General features: G+C 44.3%; 1 protein-coding gene across 2 annotated transcripts in view; it reads right to left on the reverse strand.

Annotated features, from left to right (window-relative positions):
- Positions 1-1,977: 1,977 nt before the first annotated feature.
- Positions 1,978-22,672, reverse strand: part of Prmt3 (protein arginine methyltransferase 3) — a 67,743-nt gene continuing 47,048 nt past the window's right edge. Inside the window, exons 14-16 of one of the 2 annotated variants that reach the window (XM_075952300.1) lie at positions 10,833-10,883; positions 10,554-10,641; positions 1,978-2,835 (exon numbers count right to left, since the gene is read on the reverse strand). In XM_075952300.1, the coding sequence (XP_075808415.1) occupies positions 2,726-2,835; positions 10,554-10,641; positions 10,833-10,883 (249 nt within the window). In that variant the 3' untranslated portion in view covers positions 1,978-2,725. The remainder of the gene's footprint in view (positions 2,836-10,553; positions 10,642-10,832; positions 10,884-22,672) is intronic. The other variant, XM_075952301.1, reaches the window with a different exon arrangement.

Here is a 22,672-nt window from a genome sequence, read left to right on the forward strand (position 1 = left end):
TCTTTACAAATGACCCAGGTCTGGTCTCCATGATGGTGGTGGATGGCTGACAAGTCTGGCTATTTCTCTGGTTAAAAGCTCTTAGCAGTAGCGTAATATTCCTTCCTGCAGGAGGAGGGGCTACGGAGCCCTGAGATTAATCTTATGTAACTTCACATGAGACCCTGCTTCTTCCACCCTAAGGGACAGGTACAAGTGGGAAACATAGGTAAATTCCAAGAAGGTGATAAAAACTTGTATTTTAATAAAACACTGATTGGCCAGTAGCCAGGCAGGAAGTATAGGCAGGGTGTGCAGAACAGGAGAATTCTGGGAAGAGGAAAGTCTGCAGTTGTCACCCAGAGGAAGCAAGATGTGACTGCCTCACTGATAAAAGGTACCAAATCATGTGGCTGACACAGACAAGAATTATCAGTTAATATAGGATGTAAGAATTCATTAATAAGAAGTCTGAGCTACTAGGCCAACCAGTTTATAATTAATGTGTGCCTCTGTGTGTTTCTTTGGGACTGAACAGCTGCAGGACTGGGTGGAACAGGAACCTCTGTCAACAGAAAACAGACTACTTAGGAGGTGAATGTAATAGAATCAGAAGCCCAATATTGCCCTTGGTTATAAAGCAAGCTGAAAGTTGGCTCGGACTACATGAGACTCAAACAAAACAAAACATCCAGACAATTTTCCCCTAAGGAACACTTCCACACATATCCCAAATGCCAAGGACCTAAACTGAGCTCAAAGCTCTCAGAAACCAGCTATTGGGAAACTGTAGAAAAGTGGCTGCCCATCCTCAGACAACAAACCCAATTTCATAACAAGCTTACCTAAGGAAAACAGCAAACTCCTCCATTCTGCCCCTAATAAAATCTCTCCTTTTCCCTATCCTTTGACACAAAAACCCCAGCTTGAAACCAGCCTCACTATGTAACCTATGATGGCCACAAACTCATAAAGATCAACCTACCTCTGCCTACTGAGTGCTGAGATTAAAGGTGTGCACCACCATGCCTGGCAAAAGGGGTAATTTTTGAGAAATACTTTTTTAAATAGTAGAAAATATTTATTCACTGAAAGGTGATGTGGGAGTCCCCTTTGTGTGCTGTGATTACCATTAATGAATAAAGAAACTACTTTGGACCTATAGCAAGGCAGAACTTAGGTAGGCAGGGAAAGCTAGGGAAAAAGCAGGGTGGAGTCAGAGAGAAGCCATGGAGCCGCTGGAGACAGATGCTGGGAACTTTAGCCAGTAAGCCACTGTCATGTGGCGATACAGATTAATAGAAATGGGTTAAATTAATATGAGTCAGCCAATAAGATGTTAGAGCTAATGGGCCAAGCAGAGATTTAATTAAAACCGTTTCTGTGTGATTATTTCAGGTCTAAGCTAGCTGGGTGGAGAGAAACCAACAAGCAGCCTCCTCCAACAGAAAGGAAATAAGAAAAAAAAAAAAAGAAGGAAGGCCTGGTCATAGCTCAGTGTTTCTCTATATGGGTGAGGCCCTGAGTTAAATCTCAATATTGCAAAACAATACAAAATCTGATGGGTTATCTCCCTCCGCTGACAGTCCAGGTCTTTTCTGCTGTAGCCCTCCCTTCTTGTATTTTGTAAAGGCCAGCCTGCTGAGGCTGCTCATTCATTCTGTGTTCCTGGGAGGAGCTCCTTCAATGAACAACGACAATACTGTCACCTCCTCTTACTGAGGCCCTGACCTCAAGACCTGAACTGTATTAACATAACCGGCATCTTGTGAAGGGGAGTGGGGCTAAGGAAAGAGACTAAGAGCACATGAGATCAACAACTGCATGGGAACCCACCCACTTCAGGACTAGTCTGAGCTCCTACTGGTGTCTAGTGTGGGCAGACAACACGCCTGGTTCACCTGCTGGAGTTACTGCTTCTTGAAATTGACACCTTCCTTGACTTGTTAAATGTTTATGACCTCACAACAGCAATCAGTACAAAGAGGAAGCTTTCAATTCTCCAATAGTTAGACAATTTATTGAGCATTTTCATTCTTCCAACCGAAATAACATGATTTCTAACATTAGCAGATGCATGTGTGACCTGGTCTGAAAGGCAGCATTTGAGAGGCATCTCTATCCATCTCAGCCTTGAGAGGAGTCCATTACACCTAGGGTAAGTACTGAGGTCAGACTCCCCGGCAGTGCTATCTATGGCTCGAGAACGCTGAGGAGAGATAGCTGAGCGGCAGGTGGCTGGAGAGGACAGGCTCAGCCTCTGCAAACAGAACCTGCAGAAGCCACTGCTCTGTCCTGTCCACTGGTTCTCTGGTCTTAAGATACCCTGATATTACAGCAAAGGATGCAACTAAAAACTGTTCGTACAGAAAGAAAACCTCCAACAAAACAGGGCTTTGTCCTGCTCATTATTAAAAAAAATATATAGTAAGAAACTTACAAATATATAAAAGAAATCCAGAATTACTACTGTTTCAAAGGTAAGCCAATAATTTAAATGACTCTCAGTCTGGCAGGAGAGGGCTCCCTTCAGCTAGTCTGCCAAGCAGGCTTCTGCGACTAGGGTCCCACAGCAGAAGCAGGAGGAGGGCACGGTCCTCTGCTGAGCTCCCTACTCTATTCTACACTTACTAGCCAGGAGCTGCAGCCCTGTGGAGCCCGCCCCTCCCACTGACCGCCCGATCCCATGTTAAAGACCGAGAATCATGTGTGCTTCAGCTTTTGCAGCAGCTGGAGACCAAGATGGTCACTGGAGACTGTAAGTCTGAGTTGAGCTGTTCAAGGTCAGGGTCACAATGAGGGAGCGAGGATCCTTCTTATTCTTGTGAACTGTGATCTTTCCTTTCAAGGCTTCACCTACAAAGTAAGGCAGAGCACACAGTAAGAACAGTAAGAACGTACCATCCAGTGGGTCTCTTGTTCTGTCGTCACAGAGGCACAAGACATGGCTGCCGGCCTTCAGTGTCCTGCCATGTAAACAGGAGGAACCACAGAGGCCCAACAGTGAGCACACACCAGTTCCATGAAACCGCAGCTGTTACAGGCAAGCAGGCTTTCTTGAAGACTCTCTGGGATGCCTGAGCCTTTCTAGTGTGAAACCTCATTTCACTTCCCCCATCTCTCTGCAGTTACAGTGACAAAGAAGGCTGGCAGTGGTGTCCTCACCATTCCCTGCTTTAATAAGACCACTCCAATTCCTCCCAGATCCATTCTCCTTTCCTCCCACCTAGCTTGGTGTTCTTTCTTTGCTGTTGTTATCTTTGTTTGTTTTTTGTTTTTCTGAGATAGAGTTTCTCTGTAGAGTTAGAGCCTCTCCTGGTCTTGTAGACAAGGCTGGCCTCAAACTCACAGAGATCCGCCTACCTCTGCCTCCTGAGTGCTGAGATTAAAGGCATGCATCACCACCGCCCAGTTTGTTGTTATTTTTAAGACAAGCTCCTGGAACTCACTATATAGATCAGGCTGGCTTTGTACTCACAGAGATCCGCCTGCCTCTGCCTCCTGATTAAAGCTGCTGTGATTAAAGCTGTGCTCCACAGTGCCCAGTTTGTTTTGTTTAACCCCATCAAGTCCAGTTTGTGCTGCTCATATCTCATATATTCTTAGATGTCGGTGTGCCTTCTATGGAACATGAGTGACTTGACCAGGGACTCCAAAGAAAACTGACTGCTCTCTTGCAGAAGCTTAACAGTTGCCAACAGCTCCTCAGCTGGGTCTACTTTATTTTTTGTTTTCTAAGACAGGGTCTTACTATATAGCCTCGGGTGGCCTTGAAGTCATAGAGATCCACCTGCTTCTGCCCCCCTTCCACACATTAGGATTAAAAGTGTGTGCCATCATTCCTGGCCCAACTTTATTACTTTGAGACAGGAGTCTCTCACTACACCTGCACTCACAACTGGGCTAGACTAGCCAGTGACTTCAGGGATCAGCTGTTCCAGATTTTTAATCTGGGCTCACAGGCACACGTGGTACTACACTTGGCTCTTTATGTGGGTGCTAGGGATCTGAACTCTGGTCCCCACACTTGAAGGGAAGACACTTCACCAGCTGAGCCATTTCCTTTTGTAGTTTTATTTTTTATTTTTTTTTTAAGATTTATTTATTTATTATGTATACAACATTCTGCCTCCATGTATGCCCGCACGCCAGAGGAGGGCGCCAGATCTCAGTACAGATGGTTGTGAGCCACGATGTGGTTGCTGGGAATTGAACTCAGGACCTCTGGAAGAGCAGCCAGTGCTCTTAACCTCTGAGCCATCTCTCCAGCCCCCTTTTGTAGTTTTAAATTTTCATTTCACTCCAATAAACTTGGTCTGAATTTATCATTTACTGATTCAGAAACTGAGAAGATTCCACTTCATGAATTAAATAGACTTGTTTTGGTACATAACACAGAGAAAATGGAACTTATGCCATGTATCGACATACAACCATGAAATATGGAGGATATGCATGGGGTTGGACTCAGCACCATGTGGACCACATTCTCCCCACTGGTCTGTGGACTCAGCGCACCCTCATCAGCACCCCAGTTGATAAAATGTATATGTGAATGGAATCTGAAAGAGCCGAAATAGTTTGAACAAGTTAGAGGATCAACGTTTATAAAGATGGTGTCCTCCTGACTTAAGGACAGACACATAGATCAACAGAACAAAGCGTGCGCTCAGAAGGAGGCCCATATGCATATGGCCCATTAACTTCTGACAAAGGCGCCAAGGTAATTAAATGGAGAAGGACAGTTCTGTAGAGAATGAAGACGGAACAACTGAAAAGATGAATCAGTAACTCTTAAAATGAACATGAAATAGATTAGAAACCTAAATGCTGTGAGCAAGCCTGAACATTTCAGAAGAAACACACATCGTTGTCAGAATCAGCTGAAGTTTTAGGATCAGCACGAAAGGCACATGCTATCAATGGCTGACAGTAAAACTCATAAAACCTCTATTCTATGGCTATTCTTTGTAAAGACATGGTAGAAACTGGGATGAAGACATCATCAATGCACCTACCTTATAAAGAACACAAACAATTCTTACAGCTAACTAACAAAAAAATAACCCACCTAAAAATCCAGCAAAAGGGCAGGATGTGGTAGCACCTGACTATTGCCCAGAACCTAGGGGCAGAGGCAGGAGCAGGAGGATAGCAAGTTCAAAGTCAGTCTGGTAAAGCCAGGCAAGGACACAGAGAGAGACTGTCTCAAAAATCCCATTTCTCACAAGCGCCACACAAATCCCAATAGCAGATGAAAAATGCTGATGTCATCAGGAATCAGACAAATGCAAACTACATATACAAACACAAAGCTGGGCAGTGACCCAGCCATAATCCTAGCACTCAGGGGGCTGAGGCAGGAGATACTGGACCATAGAGTGTGGCTGTCTCAGGGACACAAAGACAATGAGGAAAGCACAGAAAAAATTATGCACCCAATAGAATTATTAAAATGACTGCCTTTATTTGAAACAAACAGGGGCTGAGAACTCACAACACTAGGAGAAACATTAAGCATGAACTGCCTTAAATATGAAGCTGACATTGCTGCTGTTCTCATGTTTGAAGATAAAACAAAAGATCTATCTCTCTTCCACAGCAGCCATTTCAAAGATTAGGGTGCAATACACACTTACTGAAATTAATTAAATGGTGTGAAGGGTCACAGTGGTAAACACATAATTCATACTGCTGAGCCCCCTTCAACTGTCCGCACCTAACTGAAGTGCAGTGGCTGTCACAGCGGGCTAGATAAGAGTAATTAGTCAGTGTCAGGCAGATACAAATAACTGATGCTGCTCAGAGTGTACAGCAAGCTCTTTCTGGATGGAGAGAAAAAGCTGGAGCAAGCTTGTGTCAACAGCCTGAGCAAGCTCACTGTGTGTGTAAGCATCGAGTGTGTGTAAATAGCCCGAGCAAGCTGTGTGTGTAAGCATCGAGTGTGTGTAAACAGCCTGAGCAAGCTCACTGTGTGTGTAACCAGCCCGAGCAAGCTCACTGTGTGTGTAAGCATCGAGTATGTGTAAACAGCCCGAGCAAGCTCACTGTGTGTGTAAGCATCGAGTGTGTGTAAACAGCCTGAGCAAGCTCACTGTGTGTGTAAGCATCAAGTGTGTATAAACAGCCTGAGTAAGCTCACTGTGTGTGTAAGCATCGAGTGTGTGTAAACCGCCTGAGTAAGCTCACTGTGTGTGTAAGTAAACATCAAGCAAGCTCACTCTGTGTGTGTACACAGCCTGAGCAAGTTCACTGTGTGTAACATTGAGAAAGTTCACTGTGCGTAAACATCGAGCAAGTGCACTGTGTGTAAACAGCCTGAGCAAGTTCACTGTGTATGTAACCATTGAGCAAGTTCATTGTGTGTGTCAACAACCTGAGCAAACACACTATGTGTGTAAAGAAACAGCCTGATGACAACCATATTTTCAAATTTAAACATGAAACAGATCCAGATTTGTAATACAAATTGTTGTGTAAGCTGTGTAAAACAAAGTGTATTATTTTCGGATACAAAGAAACACCACACATTTTAAAAGGATGTCTTCTGCAACTAAACTCCTTCCTGGCGACAGCTCCCCACCACCAAGCTGGAGCACCCTAAATTCTGAAGTGGGCTGTTTCTTTGCAAATTTTTTTAGAACTAGCTTGTAAATAAAGCAAACAGAAACCTAGTGAGTTTTGCTCCTAGCCAAATGAATTGTCTGAATTCTTATTTCAGATACATTCTCAGTGGGAGAAATTCCTTATTCGCAGCTTTTTTCCCCTTGTTTTTTCTTTTTTCTTTTTTAATTATTATTTCTTTTTTCTTTTAAAATTGGAGACAGGGTCTTGCTGTAAAGCTCTGCTTGGCCTGGAACTCTCCATGTAGACCAGATTAGCTTTGAACTCAAGAGAGCTACCTGCCCCTGTCTCCCTAGAGTAAACCATCAGGTCCAGTCGTCTTCCTACTTTCTAAGTATTCAGTCTACCCTCGCAGGGAGTGAATTTAGTTTACCAAACCACACTGGCCATTGCTGCAGACAGAAGCAGACACAGACACATGCACATGTAAACAACATAGGCAGAGTATAACGGCTATACTGAAACTGCATCAGTGTATGTTAGTGCAACACCCATAATGTCAGCACTCAAGAGGAGGCCAAAGGATCAGAAGTTCAGCTATCCTCACATATATAGTGAATTTAAGGCCAGATTGGGCCACTTGAGACCCTGCTTCAAACAAACAAACATCTTGCATGTTACATCATGAATATCAAAATTCATAAATTGTAAAATTTTCAAAATAGACTCTTGGCTTGAACTCTACCTAAAATCTCTGCCATGCATAAAACCACACATTGAAAATTCTTTTCAGCCATGCAAGATAAAACAACCTGCTTAAGTCCAGCCACACAGTAAGGTCCCCAAGCACACTGAAGCTGGCAAGATGGTCACACAGCAGCGAGTTACGTGCCTTGGCATGGTGCCACCCTAAGTGACCGAAGAATGGGACCTAAGCAAGTAGTCTTACTGCAGTCCCTCAGCCACACACTACCAGATAAAACCGAAAGGCTAAGGACTCATGCCATTAGAAGTCAGCACAGCATATGGCGACACAAATGTGCTGTTAGAACTTGACACATGCTAAGGGGACGCAGCAGCAGATGTGTGGACGAGCTGACCTGGAGAGGACAGGAGAGGAGAGAGGCACAGACTGAGGACAACCGCAGACTCCCCAGAGTGAACAGGGCAGAAGTGGAAGTCTACACAGAGAAGCCACAGCAGCTGCAGAGGAGACGACTACCCAGAATAAACCCAAGGAAGTTCTTAGGAAAGTAGGACAGTGAACTAAGAAATGTCTTCTCTGCAGCTCCGTGGTGGAGTGCTTGCCAAGGCATCTATGACGTCCGGGGCTTGTCCCAAAGCACCGCAAAAGCCCCAACAAGAAGATGCAGCTGGGGCATGAGTTAGTCTTGGGCCCTGAAAGGGTGAAGCTGGAAGACAAGAATGGTTTTTAAAAAACAGCTTTGGGAAAATCTGAATTTTATCTGGATGAAACTGTCCAATGAGGGAGTTTAAAATTTTGATGGCATATACAGTTGTCTTGCCAACATTCCCTTTTATAAGCCTTTCAAAAGATGATCTATTGACCATGCGTTTTACACAGTTTAAAGCCTTTAAATTTTATGTATCTAGATCTGATGTTGGTTCATTGCCACCAAGCCTAAGTGAGGACCTGAATTCAATCCCTGGGACCCACGCTGTGGATAGCAGGAGCCAACTCCCCTAAGCTATCCTCTGACTCCCACATGGGTACTGTGCCACGTGTGCACCTATATATACAAATAAATAAAATGTAATACAAGTTTTGATAAAAAACAAATGGTATCTACAATCCACTGAGTGTGCTAGTCTCTGTGTATGGTGCAGAGAATATACCAACCAACAGCGCACCTCTCCATTCAGAGGATTTCATTTCTCTCAATGTTCTGTAGTTCTAAATGTACAGAACTTAAAGCATTTTTTTTGTTTTTAAAACTACATTTATTTATTTAATGCATGTACATGAACACACGCTTATCACTGTGTGTGTGTGTATATGTGCACATGCATGCGGCCAACAACTATGAGTTGATTCTCTCCTTCTACATGTGGGTCTCAGGGACTGAATTTAGATCGTCAAGCTTGGCAGTAAGCACCTGGACCACTGAACCACCCTGCCAGCCCTCTGATGTGGATCTGAGGCTCTGCTTTCTCCATTTTCTCTACTAATACTTTCTTTTGGTCTGGCTTATAAGGTGCTTTGTTCAATCTGTTGATCAGCAATTTATGCCATTTGCTTTATCTTACTTAACTCTCAATGACTTCAATCTGCGGGTTCTAGTTATTATCAAGTGGAGAACATGTACTGTGTCCTATTTTCTGCCCTAGGCCTCTTCTTCCTGCTACTACCCTGAGGACAGGCACTTAGAATGTCCCTACAGAGCGAGAAACTCCTGAGGACAGGCACTTAGAATGCCCCTGTGCAGTGAGGGACTCCAAGCTTGTTTGTTAAATCTCCCTTATTTTGACATCTAACAACCATCTATATCTATCAGTCTATCATCTCTATCACTCAATTTATTATCTATTTACCTACTATCCATCTATTTATCTATCAATCTATTATCTATTTACCTACTATTCATCTATTTATCTATCTGAGAGAGACTTTTTTCAAGGTAATATCTCACACAGCTCAGGCTGGCTTTGAACTCACTATGAAGCAGAGGATGACACTAACCACCCCATACCTCTACTTTAGGCATGCTCATTCTTAAACAACAAACTTCTCGGCTCTATTCATTCAAAGGTGTTAAGTTGTTGGGCTAGAGAGCAACCTTAGCACACACCAGCTTCATAACATTAGGAAAAGCCTGGAGGTGAAGCACACACTAGTCATCTTCAGGGTTGTAAGAAGAATAGATAGAATTTCAAATTCTTGCCAGTTATCAAGTATTTCTTTGAAATTAAGAGAGAATTCGGAGAAGCAAGCTTAAAAGCTATCTTCATCCTCACGTCTAAAACATGCGACTTTAGAGTCCTAGAATTAAGATGACAAGCTGGCTACAAGAAGGACCTTCAAGTTTTCATGCAAGGCCAATGTGAGCTGCAAAAATGAAAGTAGAGTTGCATCCAAAGCCTCGTCTGTGTTAGTCTCGGGTCAGCTGTGCTATGCTTCAGCTTTCTTCAGAGAAAATGGCACTATCAAGGTCTCATTCCCACAGACAGCACTGGAACTTGAAGTGAGAGGCACCAGCAAGATGTTGCTTTCCTCTAACAGTCTCCTCTGCACCTACATTCAATTTACTCACCAACAGTGAGACCAAAGCTATCTCAGAGGTCAGGAAACAGGATGCAGAGCTTAGCATAACGGTGATATGCAGCCCCACGCTGACGCTGAACCCCTGTGTAGCCTGAGAAGGCTGACAACTGTCCAGAGCCATTCCCATCTAGCACAACAGAACTCATGCTCCTGCTGGAGGACACTTCCAACTCATGATGCCCCCCCCCCCCCCAATCTTCCCTGGGTGTTTTCGGCAGTCTCAGCACATGGCCACAGAAACGATGCCCCCTCCCCACGCCTTCCCTGGGTGTTTTTGGCGGCCTCTCAGCACATGACCACAGAAATCTTTACAGTGGTTTGCAGATGTGAAAACAAGCTGAGATGGCAGAGAAAAGATGGTAAGTAAACATGGCAGCTACAGAGAAGAAGAGCAGTGGGCATGCAGGGAACTGAGACAGGAGGATTGTTCTGAGCTTGGAGCCAGCCTGGGCTTTAAAGTGAGACCTAGTCTCAAAACCAAAACAATTACTTACTGTGTCAAGTAAGTAATGTTGTGTGTGTAAATACCACTCAAAAACAAAATGAGAGAAACCGAGGCTGGAAAAGACCCTTGCAATCCCCCACTTCCATGAAGATTTCCAGCTATTTGCATACATCTATGTAGAGAAGCTGAAACCACCACCTCTCCTTTACTAGAATTCGGCTATGCTCCTCTAAGGACACGTGATGACTACCATCCCCCCAGAATGAAGGCAATGTTTCTCACCTGCTTTCACTGGAAACGGCTTTTCCAGCAGAAACACTGTCTGTTTCCAGTGTGTTTTGGTGCTCTGAGGGCCCGTAGAGAACACGACCTGCATTGGTAAAGTTCGGAAGTATCTGATGAAGTACACGATTTTTAATATCATGGTACATTAATCTACTACATCAAATACAAGCTGCAACTGCTTACAACAGCAAAACGCTTCTGATCAAACACCTTAGGGCACAAATCAAACAGAGTACTCCATATAATTAATCCTTATGAATAACTCATGATACTTACTCTGTTGTGGCAATTCTTCTCAAAATATATATCAAAGTACCCAGCGACTGCCTGTGATTTAAAAAAGAATATGATAGATTATTAAACTAATTACACGATACAATCATTAACTATTCTGTCTTTTAAGACTTGACACCTTAGAAACTATCTCAAAGCTTAGACACCTCACAACTGACTCGTCGCTATTTTTCCAGGAAAAGATGCTATAAGGAAAATGAAGACCACAATTGGCTTTTCCCCATAGAACTGTGTGATAATAAGGGTAACAAGGCTAATCAAACCATCAATAAATGGCTTATCAGAGAAATAGTCAAGCAAGGCTGCCCCAGGCAGGAGGCTAGGCAGAGGCCCAGCTAGACTGGCAGAACAGACTAGTTGAGAAACTGGCAGACAGCAAGGAAGTCACCCTGCGCCCTCCAGCTCTCCTCAGACTTTAGGCATCTATAGCTAGGCACCACCAGGCACGGCCGGAAGTGGTGTCCAGACTGTTTCACAAAAGACGCCATCTGTGAGATCATGGCTACAGTTGGGGCTGGGTCACAGGAGAAGCACTCTTTTGTAACTACTATTGTTTTTTAATCTAGTTTGCCCAACTTTAAAGCAAATTAAAATAATTTTGTGAGCTGAGCTGTGGTGGCTCATGTTTTTAATCCTAGCACTGGGGGGCAGAGACAGGCAGATCTCTGTGAGTTCAAGGACAGCCTGGTCTACAAGAGCTAGTTCCAGGACAGACTCCAAAGCTACACAGAGAAATCCTGCCTTGAAAAACCAATAAAAAAAAATTTGCAATGGGATTAGCAGATGCAATTTTTAAATGTTATTTATTAAAAATGAGCATAAATCATAGCACTCAAAACTGTTTATAAAAATATCATAAACACAAACACATGTTTTTGACAAAACATACATATAAGGAAAACCAATAAAATTAACTCTAAATATTACTGGGACAATACAAGACAGTCTCCAGAAAAAGATTTAACACATTCAGATAAATATATATTTCACATCTGAAAAAATATTTATTTTTATTTTATGTGTATGTAGGTGTGAGCACCACATGGTAATGATCCACATGAGATAAATTATTGACAAACATGATGATTAATCGAAAATTCAAAGTTTTAAGTCTTTTTCATGGACAACCAGACCAAGATGGGCTTGAGACTCTGAAAAGTCTCTCAGTGCCCAAGTTCAGGGATACAACATTTTAAAGGAAACCCGAAGAGATACATCAAGATCCAGTGAGAGTCAGAGGAACCTTGGAACACTCATTCCGGGCAGAGGATAGTTAATTATTCTAGACATAACCTTCCAATTATTTTTGGCTACTACATCTGGACCACAGTCAAGGCCATAGAAATTTCAAATATGTTGTCAAGGCAGAAGGAACCATGGGTGGGTGGGTGGGAGGTAGAAGGTTGAAAACCATTTAAGTAAACACAAAATGGAGTCAGATCAGGATGGCCTTACCTAGTCATTTCAATGTGTGCCTAATGTCTGTGGTAACCAGAAGAGGGCAAAGATCCCCTGACCCTGAGTTGCAGGGGTTGTAAGCTGCTGAATGTAGGTGTTGGGAACTGAACCTGGGTCCTGGGCAAGACCAGCACGAGCTATTAACCACCAAGGCATCTCTGCAGCCCAATTCCACCTTGGCTTGTTTAAAACTTAAATGCTACCATTCCCTTTCTTTCATAATGGATTAGGTGGACTAAACCTGTTTTCAAAACTGGCATTAAATTAAGCTTACAAAGCGCTAAAAACAAGGCATTGATTATTGAAAATTCACCATCAGGTCAATTTGTGTGCTCTGCCACTTTTGCAAAGAATGGAGAATTTTATTGATCTTGGAGGGCTATTTCACATTGAGTCCAAAGCAAATCCAATACTTAACCTTGAAGTTCATTACACGTTAGACACCAAAGAGGGAATGGAAATGCTGTTGATACTTCTCCCAACAGAATCACAGAGCAGAGGTTCTTAGACACCGGCTATTCCAGAGAGGCATGAGGCTACAGTGAGCTTCTATAACAAATCCTGGGTCGTCTATACCTACGGCACCTTCACAGACGAAGCCAGCTGCTTTTGTAAGTATATTTCTGGTGTCTGCCCTGTCCTCCACGGTACTCCTGGTGCAGCGCTGAGCAGATACCACTTGAGTGTACTGCTCCCCAAACTGATCACATTCTGCCTGGCCTCAGGCTGCAGTCTGTTTAAGAGCAGGGCTGGGGCATAGCTTAAATCTCTCACCCAGCACCATCTTATATAGCTCTCAAACAGTTTTAGGTATATTTTTAGTTCCTTGTCTCTTAAATGCAGCTAGCCCTATATAGTTAGGATAACTGACTAAATCAATTGTATATTGTACACTGAGGATTTACCAAAGAAATGAATACAGATAAAGTAAATTGATAAGAATCTAATGATTTTATTACTATCTTTGTTTTTGTCTTGTTGTTGTATGTTTTTAAGGCTGGCTTATTTAGAAAGGAAGGGAAATGGCTGGGTACAATCTTCCTCTGGGAAGGGAGAGAACCATGGACGGAGTCAAGTACTAATGTCTAAAGATTAATCAACCACACTCACACAATAGAATCTTCTTTAAAAACCTAAGGGTTCTTAGAAGGAGAGTCAGGGAGCATTCAGATTGGTGGATGTATCTGTGTGCTAGGATAGTGGCTCACACTGTCTTTGTGGTAAGGGCATCTCTGGTGCTGGGACCTTCCAGACCTTTCCACCTGCTCTTCTTTTGTCTATCATTAAGACACTGGGGAGCAGAAAGAAGAAAGAGAAAGTGTACTGATAAGAAAGATGTTTCTCAATTCTGAGATGCATTAAAAAAAAAAATCACAAAGAAAACTACTTCTCTCTTTTTTTTTTTTTAAAATAAAAAGCAGCCTGTCAATCAATGACCTGGCAGGATAGCTAATAATGATGATGGAATGCCAGTCTCAAGAGGGATTTCAAAGTACAAAGATATCTTAGAACTGTCTTCTAACCCCAAACAACCATCTATAAATTTAGCTAAAAAAAACCAAAGATAAAGCTAAAAAGTGAGAGAAATATTGATGAGTTTGGGGTAACAAGAAACAAACAAACAAACAAAACGTTTCTTTTGTTTTGGTGACTAGCACTGGAACCCTCCTGACTGACTCCACACTTCCTCATCAGACCAGTGTCCCAGTGGCATCTGGAGACTGAGGCCACAGACACGAGGGGCATAGGAAAAGGTGAGTATGATCTATAGACAACCTGCTCTATAGTGCGCTTTCCCAGGACCGTGAACACAGAACACACTGGCTCTGGAAAGCCAGAGTTTCTGGAGTCATTTGAGACAGGGTTCTCACCATGTAGCCCAGGCTGGCTTGCCCACGTGGCTGCTGCCCTTTCGCCGCACACTGTGCTTTGCCGTCCAGCACACCTGACTGGAGAGCACATGAGCCACACCGGTCTGGGTTCTGTCAGCAGGACTGACTACTAGACAAGTGATTCTTCGGAGACAGAAGGAAGATTTGGCCCGAAGCGCAGCTGGGGAAGCCAGCTGAACTATGGCTGGAGCTAGGACTTCTGTAGAGCCATTTGGGCAAAGTGCTGTTTTCAATCAAACGTCAGCTGGTTTGAGAACAAAACCGTTCCTTCCAGAGAACATAACAAGCTTTTACAGTCCCATCATCCTGTTGGCATCACTGTAAAAGGCTGTCTTAGGTCCTCCAAGTGCTAACTTTGAACTTTTTTCTTTGTTTTATGACACAGGGTTTCTCTGTGGTGCCCTGGCTGTTCTGGCATTCACTATGTAGACACGCCTGCCTCTGACTCCTAAGTGCTGGGATTAAAGGCAGGCACCAGCACACCTGGCTCCAAGTGCTAATCTCAATGACCTCTCTTCTCCCCTCGGAAGTCAAACACCAGACTCGAAGACCATCACAGAGAACTGGAGACGACACCTGGGTAAGAGCAGTGAGCAACTGGAGCCAGGCCTAGGGAGAGCAGGGGCTCAAAGGGCAGGCACAGGGCACACTGCTGCTAGTTTCCTTGGTATCTCGGTGGCAGCAGGGATTGCTTGGAAGAAAAAGGTATGAAGCCCAAGTATCAAAAGTAACTGGCTAATCCACAAAGTCAGGGTGATATTAAACACCACCCTCCCCCCCCCAAACACACACTCAGCTCTATCAGTCAGAGGCCAAGAGAGGGGAATGGGCAGCCGTTGCCACCACAGTAAAGAGTGAGATGACAGTGATGGCAGAGGACAGGATGAAACAGAGACTGGGGACAGCGACTTCTGGTCACTTGAGAATGTTCTGATTCTGACATTTCAGACACATGGAGAAGTCGTCGGCGTGTGGCTCTATTGTAGAGAACACTGTTCCAGAGGGAATTGCTCATGTGTCTTGTGGGTGTCACAGGAAGAAAATAACACTAAGCAGGTATAAACAGAATCATTTTGAAAGTCTTCTTTAAGCCACATTTTTCTTGCTTACTTTGTATGCATAAAAGTAAGCAGTTCATTTTACACCCATGCATTTGAGGAATAATGGGTAAGAATTAAACAAACGACTTTTTCACGTGTGTCAGCGCGGTGGGTCTTTTTACAAAGGGGAACCCATGCGGGTATGGAAGAAGATGGCAGCCAATGAAATGCAATCAGTCTAGACTCTAGACTGTAGGAGGAAGAAGGAAATTAAAAATCATCACGATCACTATCACCTGCAGGGGGTAATTCATCATTCCTGTTCCTCTGTGGTATCATGTTCCACCAGCGCATGGGTACAGCAGATACAATTAGGCAGCTGGCCACAGCCGTGGAGGATAATGTGCTTTTGATGGAGTGTATTCAAGCATGGAGAAACAGAGCTTGTAATCCATGTGGCAGGAGCTCTGCAGCAAAAGCACAATTCATCTGCTGTGGAGTATTTCTTTCAAAACCTCAGCACCGAACGTAAGCGCCGACAGATGAAGGGTCTGAAGCACGCAGCAGATAATGCGGGGAAGGTTCTGAGCTTATATCACAATACATACGCAGGAAAATACAAACACGGGCGACATGGTTGCTGGGCAGACAGCAGTGCCGCTATGACTGGCACAGAATCAGCAAATGGGAAAGCGACAGTTTCCTCACAGGGCTAACTACGCCTTAAATTATAGACTCTTGCTTCTTCAATTAATTTCTATTTTATCCCAAGAGTGAATTTGTGTCTCTGTTTGCTGTTGTGGTCCCTCTAGGGGACAATGCATGCTAAGTGCCGTGCAACTCCCAAAGGGCAACGCCAGCCCGAGTGGTATTCGGAAAAAGGACTGAACAACATGGGAAACAACAAAACACGCAAGATGGCTTTAAAGACCTCTTTCTGCAAAATCTCGCTACAATACTAACCCCAGATATTGGCTGGAAGGCCTTTTCAGGTTTAAATCACATCCTTATTATTTCATATTGCTTATTAACATCATTTTAGGAGTAGACTGAATCATCTCTTCAGAGTCTAAGAGTTTGTTTAAAACAAACAAACAAACAAAAGAATCATGCTATGTTACCTAAAGTGGGCTCAGGTACTCTGCTTCAGCCTCCCGAGTAGCTATGTGTAAAGGCATGTACAATTGTCCTTGCCTAATCAAGTATCTGATTTTCTGTACACTGTTACCTTACCACACCTAATTGTATATTTCTTCTGTCCTGTAAACATAGGCTATTGTTTTATGTATTTTGTATTTTTAACCTTTAAAAATATATCATCATCATCATCATCATCATCGTCATTTGGCTCTTTGGAAACAGGATCTCATACAACCCAGGCTGGCCTCAAACTTACTAAACTCGGGATTCTCCCACCACCTCCACCTCACAAATTCTGGGATAACAGGCTTATGTCACCATACTACGCTTAAAAATGCAGAAAAATGCACTTGAGTGCACAGTACAGTGAGCTTTCAAACCAACTATAGTTGTGAAATTCAGATTAAGAAACAGAAAGCAGTAGTAGTGCACACCTTTAATTCCAGCAATTAGGAGGCAGAGGCAGGGGATCTCTGTGAGTTCGAGGAGTTCTAGGACAGCCAGGGCTACACAGAGAAACCCTATCTTGAAGAAAAAGAGGCCTGCGACACTGACATGGCACTTTAATTTTTAAAGACTTCCTTGGAGCGGAGCTTAGGACTGGTTTATTCTCTTTTAGTATTATACAAAGATAGAATATGGGTTGGAGTGCCTTTTATTTTCTTTCCCTTCCTATCTCTCTTTTTTAAAGCTAGGCTTTGCAGCCCAGTCTGACCTGAAAGTCACAATCCTCCTGCCTCAGCTTCCTAAGTGCTTGCATAGACCCCACGAGGCCCCACTTGTTCTGTTGGAACCTCCAGTTCATGATCTGGAGAGCCCCATTACCCCCCTTCAGATCCCACCCACTTAGAGAGTCTCCCAAACATAGGAAAGGCAAAAGCTACTGCAGCTTCCTCCCCTGAAACTGCCACCCACCAAGCTGCCACCCAAAGTGCTCAGCTTTTGAGCACACTTGGGCACAAACCCAGCTTGTGGTGGACAGCTCATCATGTCTCATCTACAACCTATAAAGTCTCCTTGCTTTTGTTTGTGGGGGTGGCTTCTTTGGCCTTTGCTTTGCTAAAATAAACCTATTGTTATACTTTTTCATTTCGGCTTTATATGGCTTACTGCATCAATGGAGAAACCTATTATAGAGGGATGGAAAACCTATTACCACTAACTGTTTTTAAAATTCTCTCCTTGGACTATGATTTTTTTCAGAATGGGTCTAGGGTTTCTTCTTCCCTTTTGAGACAGAATTCACATAGCACAAAAGCTACCCATTTAAATAAGTGTAAACTCACATTCTTCAATGCAATCAGAGTCATGTAGCATCACAACCCTAGAGCATTCTACACCAGTCCAAGCCTACATTTTCCTGTTCTGAACATCCGCACGGAAGGATTCATACAACATGTCATGATGTACCTGGCCTCCTTCCCTAAGCACAATGTCTGCAAGTTTTATCTGCACTGTATCATTTCTTCATGTTTCAATCATCATAGCCAAGAGACAGAGTCCCCAGTAGCTCAGAGTAGCCTTGAACTCACTATGTAGCCAAGAACAGGCTTGATCCTCTAAGGTTACAAGTGTGCACTGTCCCTGGCTTTCTCCATCACTTTCCTGGATGTATCTCAATTTGTTACTCATTCTTCTTGCATTCAGTTACTGAGAATAACTGCTGTTAATGGTACTATGAACTGTGAGCCACAACAGACTCCTCTTTCCTTGGGTGTTTGTCAGGGTTATTTCATCATAGCAATAGGAATGGTAGTGAGGCCACGTCTCGTCCTTGTCCTTGTACCTCCTGAGTTATTTTGTTTTGGTGTGATGCCCAGCTCACAGGGCCTTTTAACACTATGAAGATCTGCTGCCAACTTGTACTGTATTGAGGTTCAGGATGTCTGGCTCCTTTCCACACTAGTACCTTATTTTCAGAAATGTTTTCAGACCTTTCCTCCTGACCACACCAAGTCTAGTTGATTTAATGTATGATTTGGACGAATACCCATGGCTTCCAGAGCTGATATTAGTCCCCATTTCACCTGGTTCTTGGTCCAGTTGTCTTCTCTCAAAACCACTGATTGCCTTTGATTATGTACCTTACAATGAACTTTTTAAAATTGCTAGTAGAAATAATTTTAGGCTTACAGCAATCATCTTCTAGAAAGATTTTTTAATTTATTTCTGAAATGCCCCAGGAAACTAGCAACCCAACATCACTGTAAGACATCACTGGGACCTGGAATCCCTGGGTCATGCAGCTCTATCGCTGTAAGACATCACTGGGACCTGGGTTCCCTGGGTCATGCAGCTCTATCGCTGTAAGGCTCCACTGGGACCTGGGTTCCCTGGGTCATGCAGCTCTATCGCTGTAAGGCTCCACTGGGACCTGGGTTCCCTGGGTCATGCAGCTCTATCGCTGTAAGACATCACTGGGACCTGGGTTCCCTGGGTCATGCAGCTCTATCGCTGTAAGACATCACTGGGACCTGGGTTCCCTGGGTCATGCAGCTCCTATCACTGTAAGACATCACTGGGACCAGGGTTCCCTGGGTCATGCAGCTCTATCGCTGTAAGGCTCCACTGGGACCTGGGTTCCCTGGGTCATGCAGCTCTATCACTGTAAGGCTCCACTGGGACCTGGGTTCCCTGGGTCATGCAGCTCTATCGCTGTAAGGCGCACTCTGCTACAACTTTCAAACACACTTTCAGGACACACTGCCAGCACAACGTGACCTGGCAAGTCACTTCTGCCCTCTCTTCTCTGGGCTGCACTGCTGTGAAGCAAGCGCCTCTCTAGACGACGAGAGTGCCCTAGCACAACTACCAAACTCTCAGTCTTTACTTGGCGTAAACTGAGTATCTGACTCTTCCGGTATTGGCTGTGGACACAGAACTACCTCTTCAGCTTACTACATACTCCAAGGCCTGCAGCTCTTAACACCGGTCAGTTAGTACTTGGTGATGCTTGGGACACAGAGGAGCAGAGACAAGGATCAGCCTCAGGTCTAGATGGCATGGGCATCCCGACAAGGAGACCTAACACCAGCTGCAGAGAAGTCAGTGAGAACCACTCTCCTCTATAACATAAACCTTCCTTAAGGCAGCCTATTACAACATCTGCCAGCTGTCTCTCTGAAATCCATGACGCAAACTCAAGACAAATCTGACCATTTCTAAGCAGCACAGATGTGCTTTAATAATTAGTTTGTTTAGTTGATTAGCTTTGCAAGGTCAAAATTAGGTCAACCTACACCAAGGAGTTCCAAGTACTGATTTACTACGCGGAATGAGTTTGGAATTAGCTGGTTACCACCATTAAATATGTCAAAAAGAAACCTTTAGAAGATTTGAAGAACAGTTGCAAAGAAACCAACTCCTTCCTGAAGCCATTAGAAAAATGTAAAGCTTGATTAGGAAATAAAACAAAATAAAGTTCTATGACAAGGACTCACTGAGGTTTGACTGTAAACATGGTGAAGCCTATTCTCACAGCAGTGTTATGTGCCTCAGAGACTCAGCAGCCTGAAGGCCCAGCCTGCCTCTGCGCAGGTCAAAACCTGAGCTTTCAAATTGTTGCAGTCACTCACCGGGCACATCATGAAGAGAGGCTGAGCGACACTGAGAGGCAACAGGATTTTTAGCTCCTGCTTCAATGTTCTTTCATTTTCTTTAACTTTTCAAAACCCTAGTTAGGGAGGCCCCGATTTCTTAGGCAGTTTCTCACTAGGCTCCAGAGACTGCCTAGACAAACAGGAGAGTCCAGGGCAGCGTTTCCTCTCGGCAGCCTCCCCAACCTGCTGGGCCCAAGCCTCTGGGGTCACAACCCTGCAAACCCTTCCCTCAGCGCTGCCATGAGGAGAAGCAAAAGAACAAGTCATTTACGGTGGGAAGCATGGCTGATACCAGTGATGATAACCTTGAAGTTCAACTCCGGATCTTGGAGCAAGACACCAACTTCATCAGAAACAAGAATGCCTTAGTTTGGCCACTTATGAATGTAAAGCACGTTTTAAAATGAGCACCCTCTTTAGAAAATGAATACGTGGCGTATTAGATATGTCTGAAATAAACTAACGGAAAAACTAGGAAGGAGCCTTGAATGTTAAACAATTAGCAGAGAGGGGTGTTTCTATGTCACAGAATCAGACCAACAGTGGCTTCTGGAGCTGAGGACACATGCTGAGGACGGAGTGAGACATCAGCCTGGGCCTGGGTCTCTTGGGGAATCTAGGGAACCCCAAAGGCAGAGCCTGTGCTCTGTGTAAACAAGTTCTTACTATCACTGTTGTGTGCAGTGCTCAGACCCCAGGACTCAACCATGCGCTACCCCCCACAGGAGCCTTCCCCTTTCAGTTCTCCACGCCCCTAAGACGGGGGCAGACGTTCCAAGACAGACGTTTGCTGTAGGTGCCTCAGGAGAGCCCATGCGTGAGGAACAGGCTTATTAACTAACACAGTGAAAACCTCTCCAGTACAGAAGGCACAGTCACATGTTCCTGTAGTCCCCATACTGGAGAAGGTACGCTCAAGGCCAGCTTGGGCTCCTAGTGAGACCTTGCCTCAGGAGAGAGTGACTCAGTGAGCAAGAGCAAGAGTAAGAAATAGGTAAGTGGAGTGGCGTTCAGTGTTCAGGAAACAATGTGAAGCCCACTTAGCTGCCTGCCAATCTTCGACAGTCCAATACCAGATGGGGACTTGGCTCTCGATCTGACCTCACTCTAGTGGGAGGCTCTGCACACCCTGACTTTGCTTCCCTACGAGGGTTGGTTGCTGGCCAGCCTGTCAGGGCAAGGTCCTCTTCCTACAGCAAGTTGTGAGCCTGGCTTTATTTTGCTGGGCTCCCCAGGAAGCTCAACAGAGGACAGCCTGACCCCATTCTCAAGACACTGGATAGCAACCACCGCGGCACTCAGTCCTCTCCCCAACAACCGCCTCCAGAGTGACGTTCTACAGGAATACTACCACTTTAGTCCGAGTTATTCTAGTATATAATGACTGCCATAATTTTTTCCACTTAGAAAATTGCTTTTATTTATGTGTATATGTCTGTGTGGGGATATGTACAGATGTGTGCTCAAAGAAGCCAGAAGAGGGTGCTGGATGTCCTGGAGCTGGAGTCACAGTAGTCGTGAGCTGCCATGTGAGTGCTGGGAAGAGAACCTGGGTCCTCTGGGAGAGCATAGGTGATCTCAATTGCTGAGCCACTCTTCTAATCAGCTAATAATTATATGCAGTATGAAAAACTGGAAAACTCATAATTAGAAGAAGATAATCAAGAGAAACATATTTAGGATTGGCTCAGAGAGGCAGCAAATACAGACCTTAGAAATGATTGCAAATATGGGTAAAGGGGAAAAACACTTCTAAAAACCAGTACTTTACATTTTGTTTTTTGTTTTGACCAGGTGGTAGTGGCCCATGCCTTTAATCCCAGCACTCGGGAGGCAGAGGCAGGAGGATCTCTGTGAGTTCGAGGCCAGCCTGGTCTATGAGTTTCAGGACAGCCAGATGTACACAGAGAAACCCTGTCTTGAAAGCCAAAAAAAAAAAAGTAATTTTTTGTTGTTGTTTATTTGTTTTTGAGACAGATCTCACACCACAGACTAGGCTGGTCTCAGTGTTGCTGTAATTCTCCTGCCTCATTCTCCTCAGTGCTGGGATTAGAGGCACATGTAACTATGCCCAGAGGAGATGGTTTCCTATACTGGTGAGAAGCTGCGCTGGAGAGGTGCTCAGCACAGCAACCAAGCCCACAACTACATGAACAAAATGAAAGACAAGCTAGAAATGCAGATGGGCCTGGGAGACGCTCAGAAGGAAAGAGCCCTTGCTGTGCAAGCACGAGACCTGAGCTGAAGCCCAAGCACGGCTGTGTGCCTTTGCAGTAGTAGACCTTGAGACCTGAGCTGAAGCCCAAGCACGGCTGTGTGCCTTTGCAGTAGTAGACCTTGAGACCTGAGCTGAAGCCCAAGCATGGCTGTGTGCCTTTGCAGTAGTAGACCTTGGAGCAGAGGCAAGTGGATCTCCTGGCTTCAACCTAGCTTAGAAGTTGAGTTTCTGCTTTAGTGAGAGACTTTGTCTAAGGCAACACGGAGGCAGGTGACTGAGGACACACCCAGTGTTCTTTTCTGGCATTCACGTGCACAGATGCACACACACCATACATAGAGAATAAAAAACAAACAATTATAACAAAACTAGAATTCATAGGGTGAAGCTATTTGTCAATAGATTCTAGCAAATTAAAACTGCTTTGAAATGTCCATGCTGTGTGTCCATGTGTAGGCAAGCGAGGGGGTTGTGC

This window comes from Microtus pennsylvanicus, chromosome 18 (assembly GCF_037038515.1).
Source record: "Microtus pennsylvanicus isolate mMicPen1 chromosome 18, mMicPen1.hap1, whole genome shotgun sequence".
Lineage (NCBI taxonomy): Eukaryota > Metazoa > Chordata > Mammalia > Rodentia > Cricetidae > Microtus > Microtus pennsylvanicus.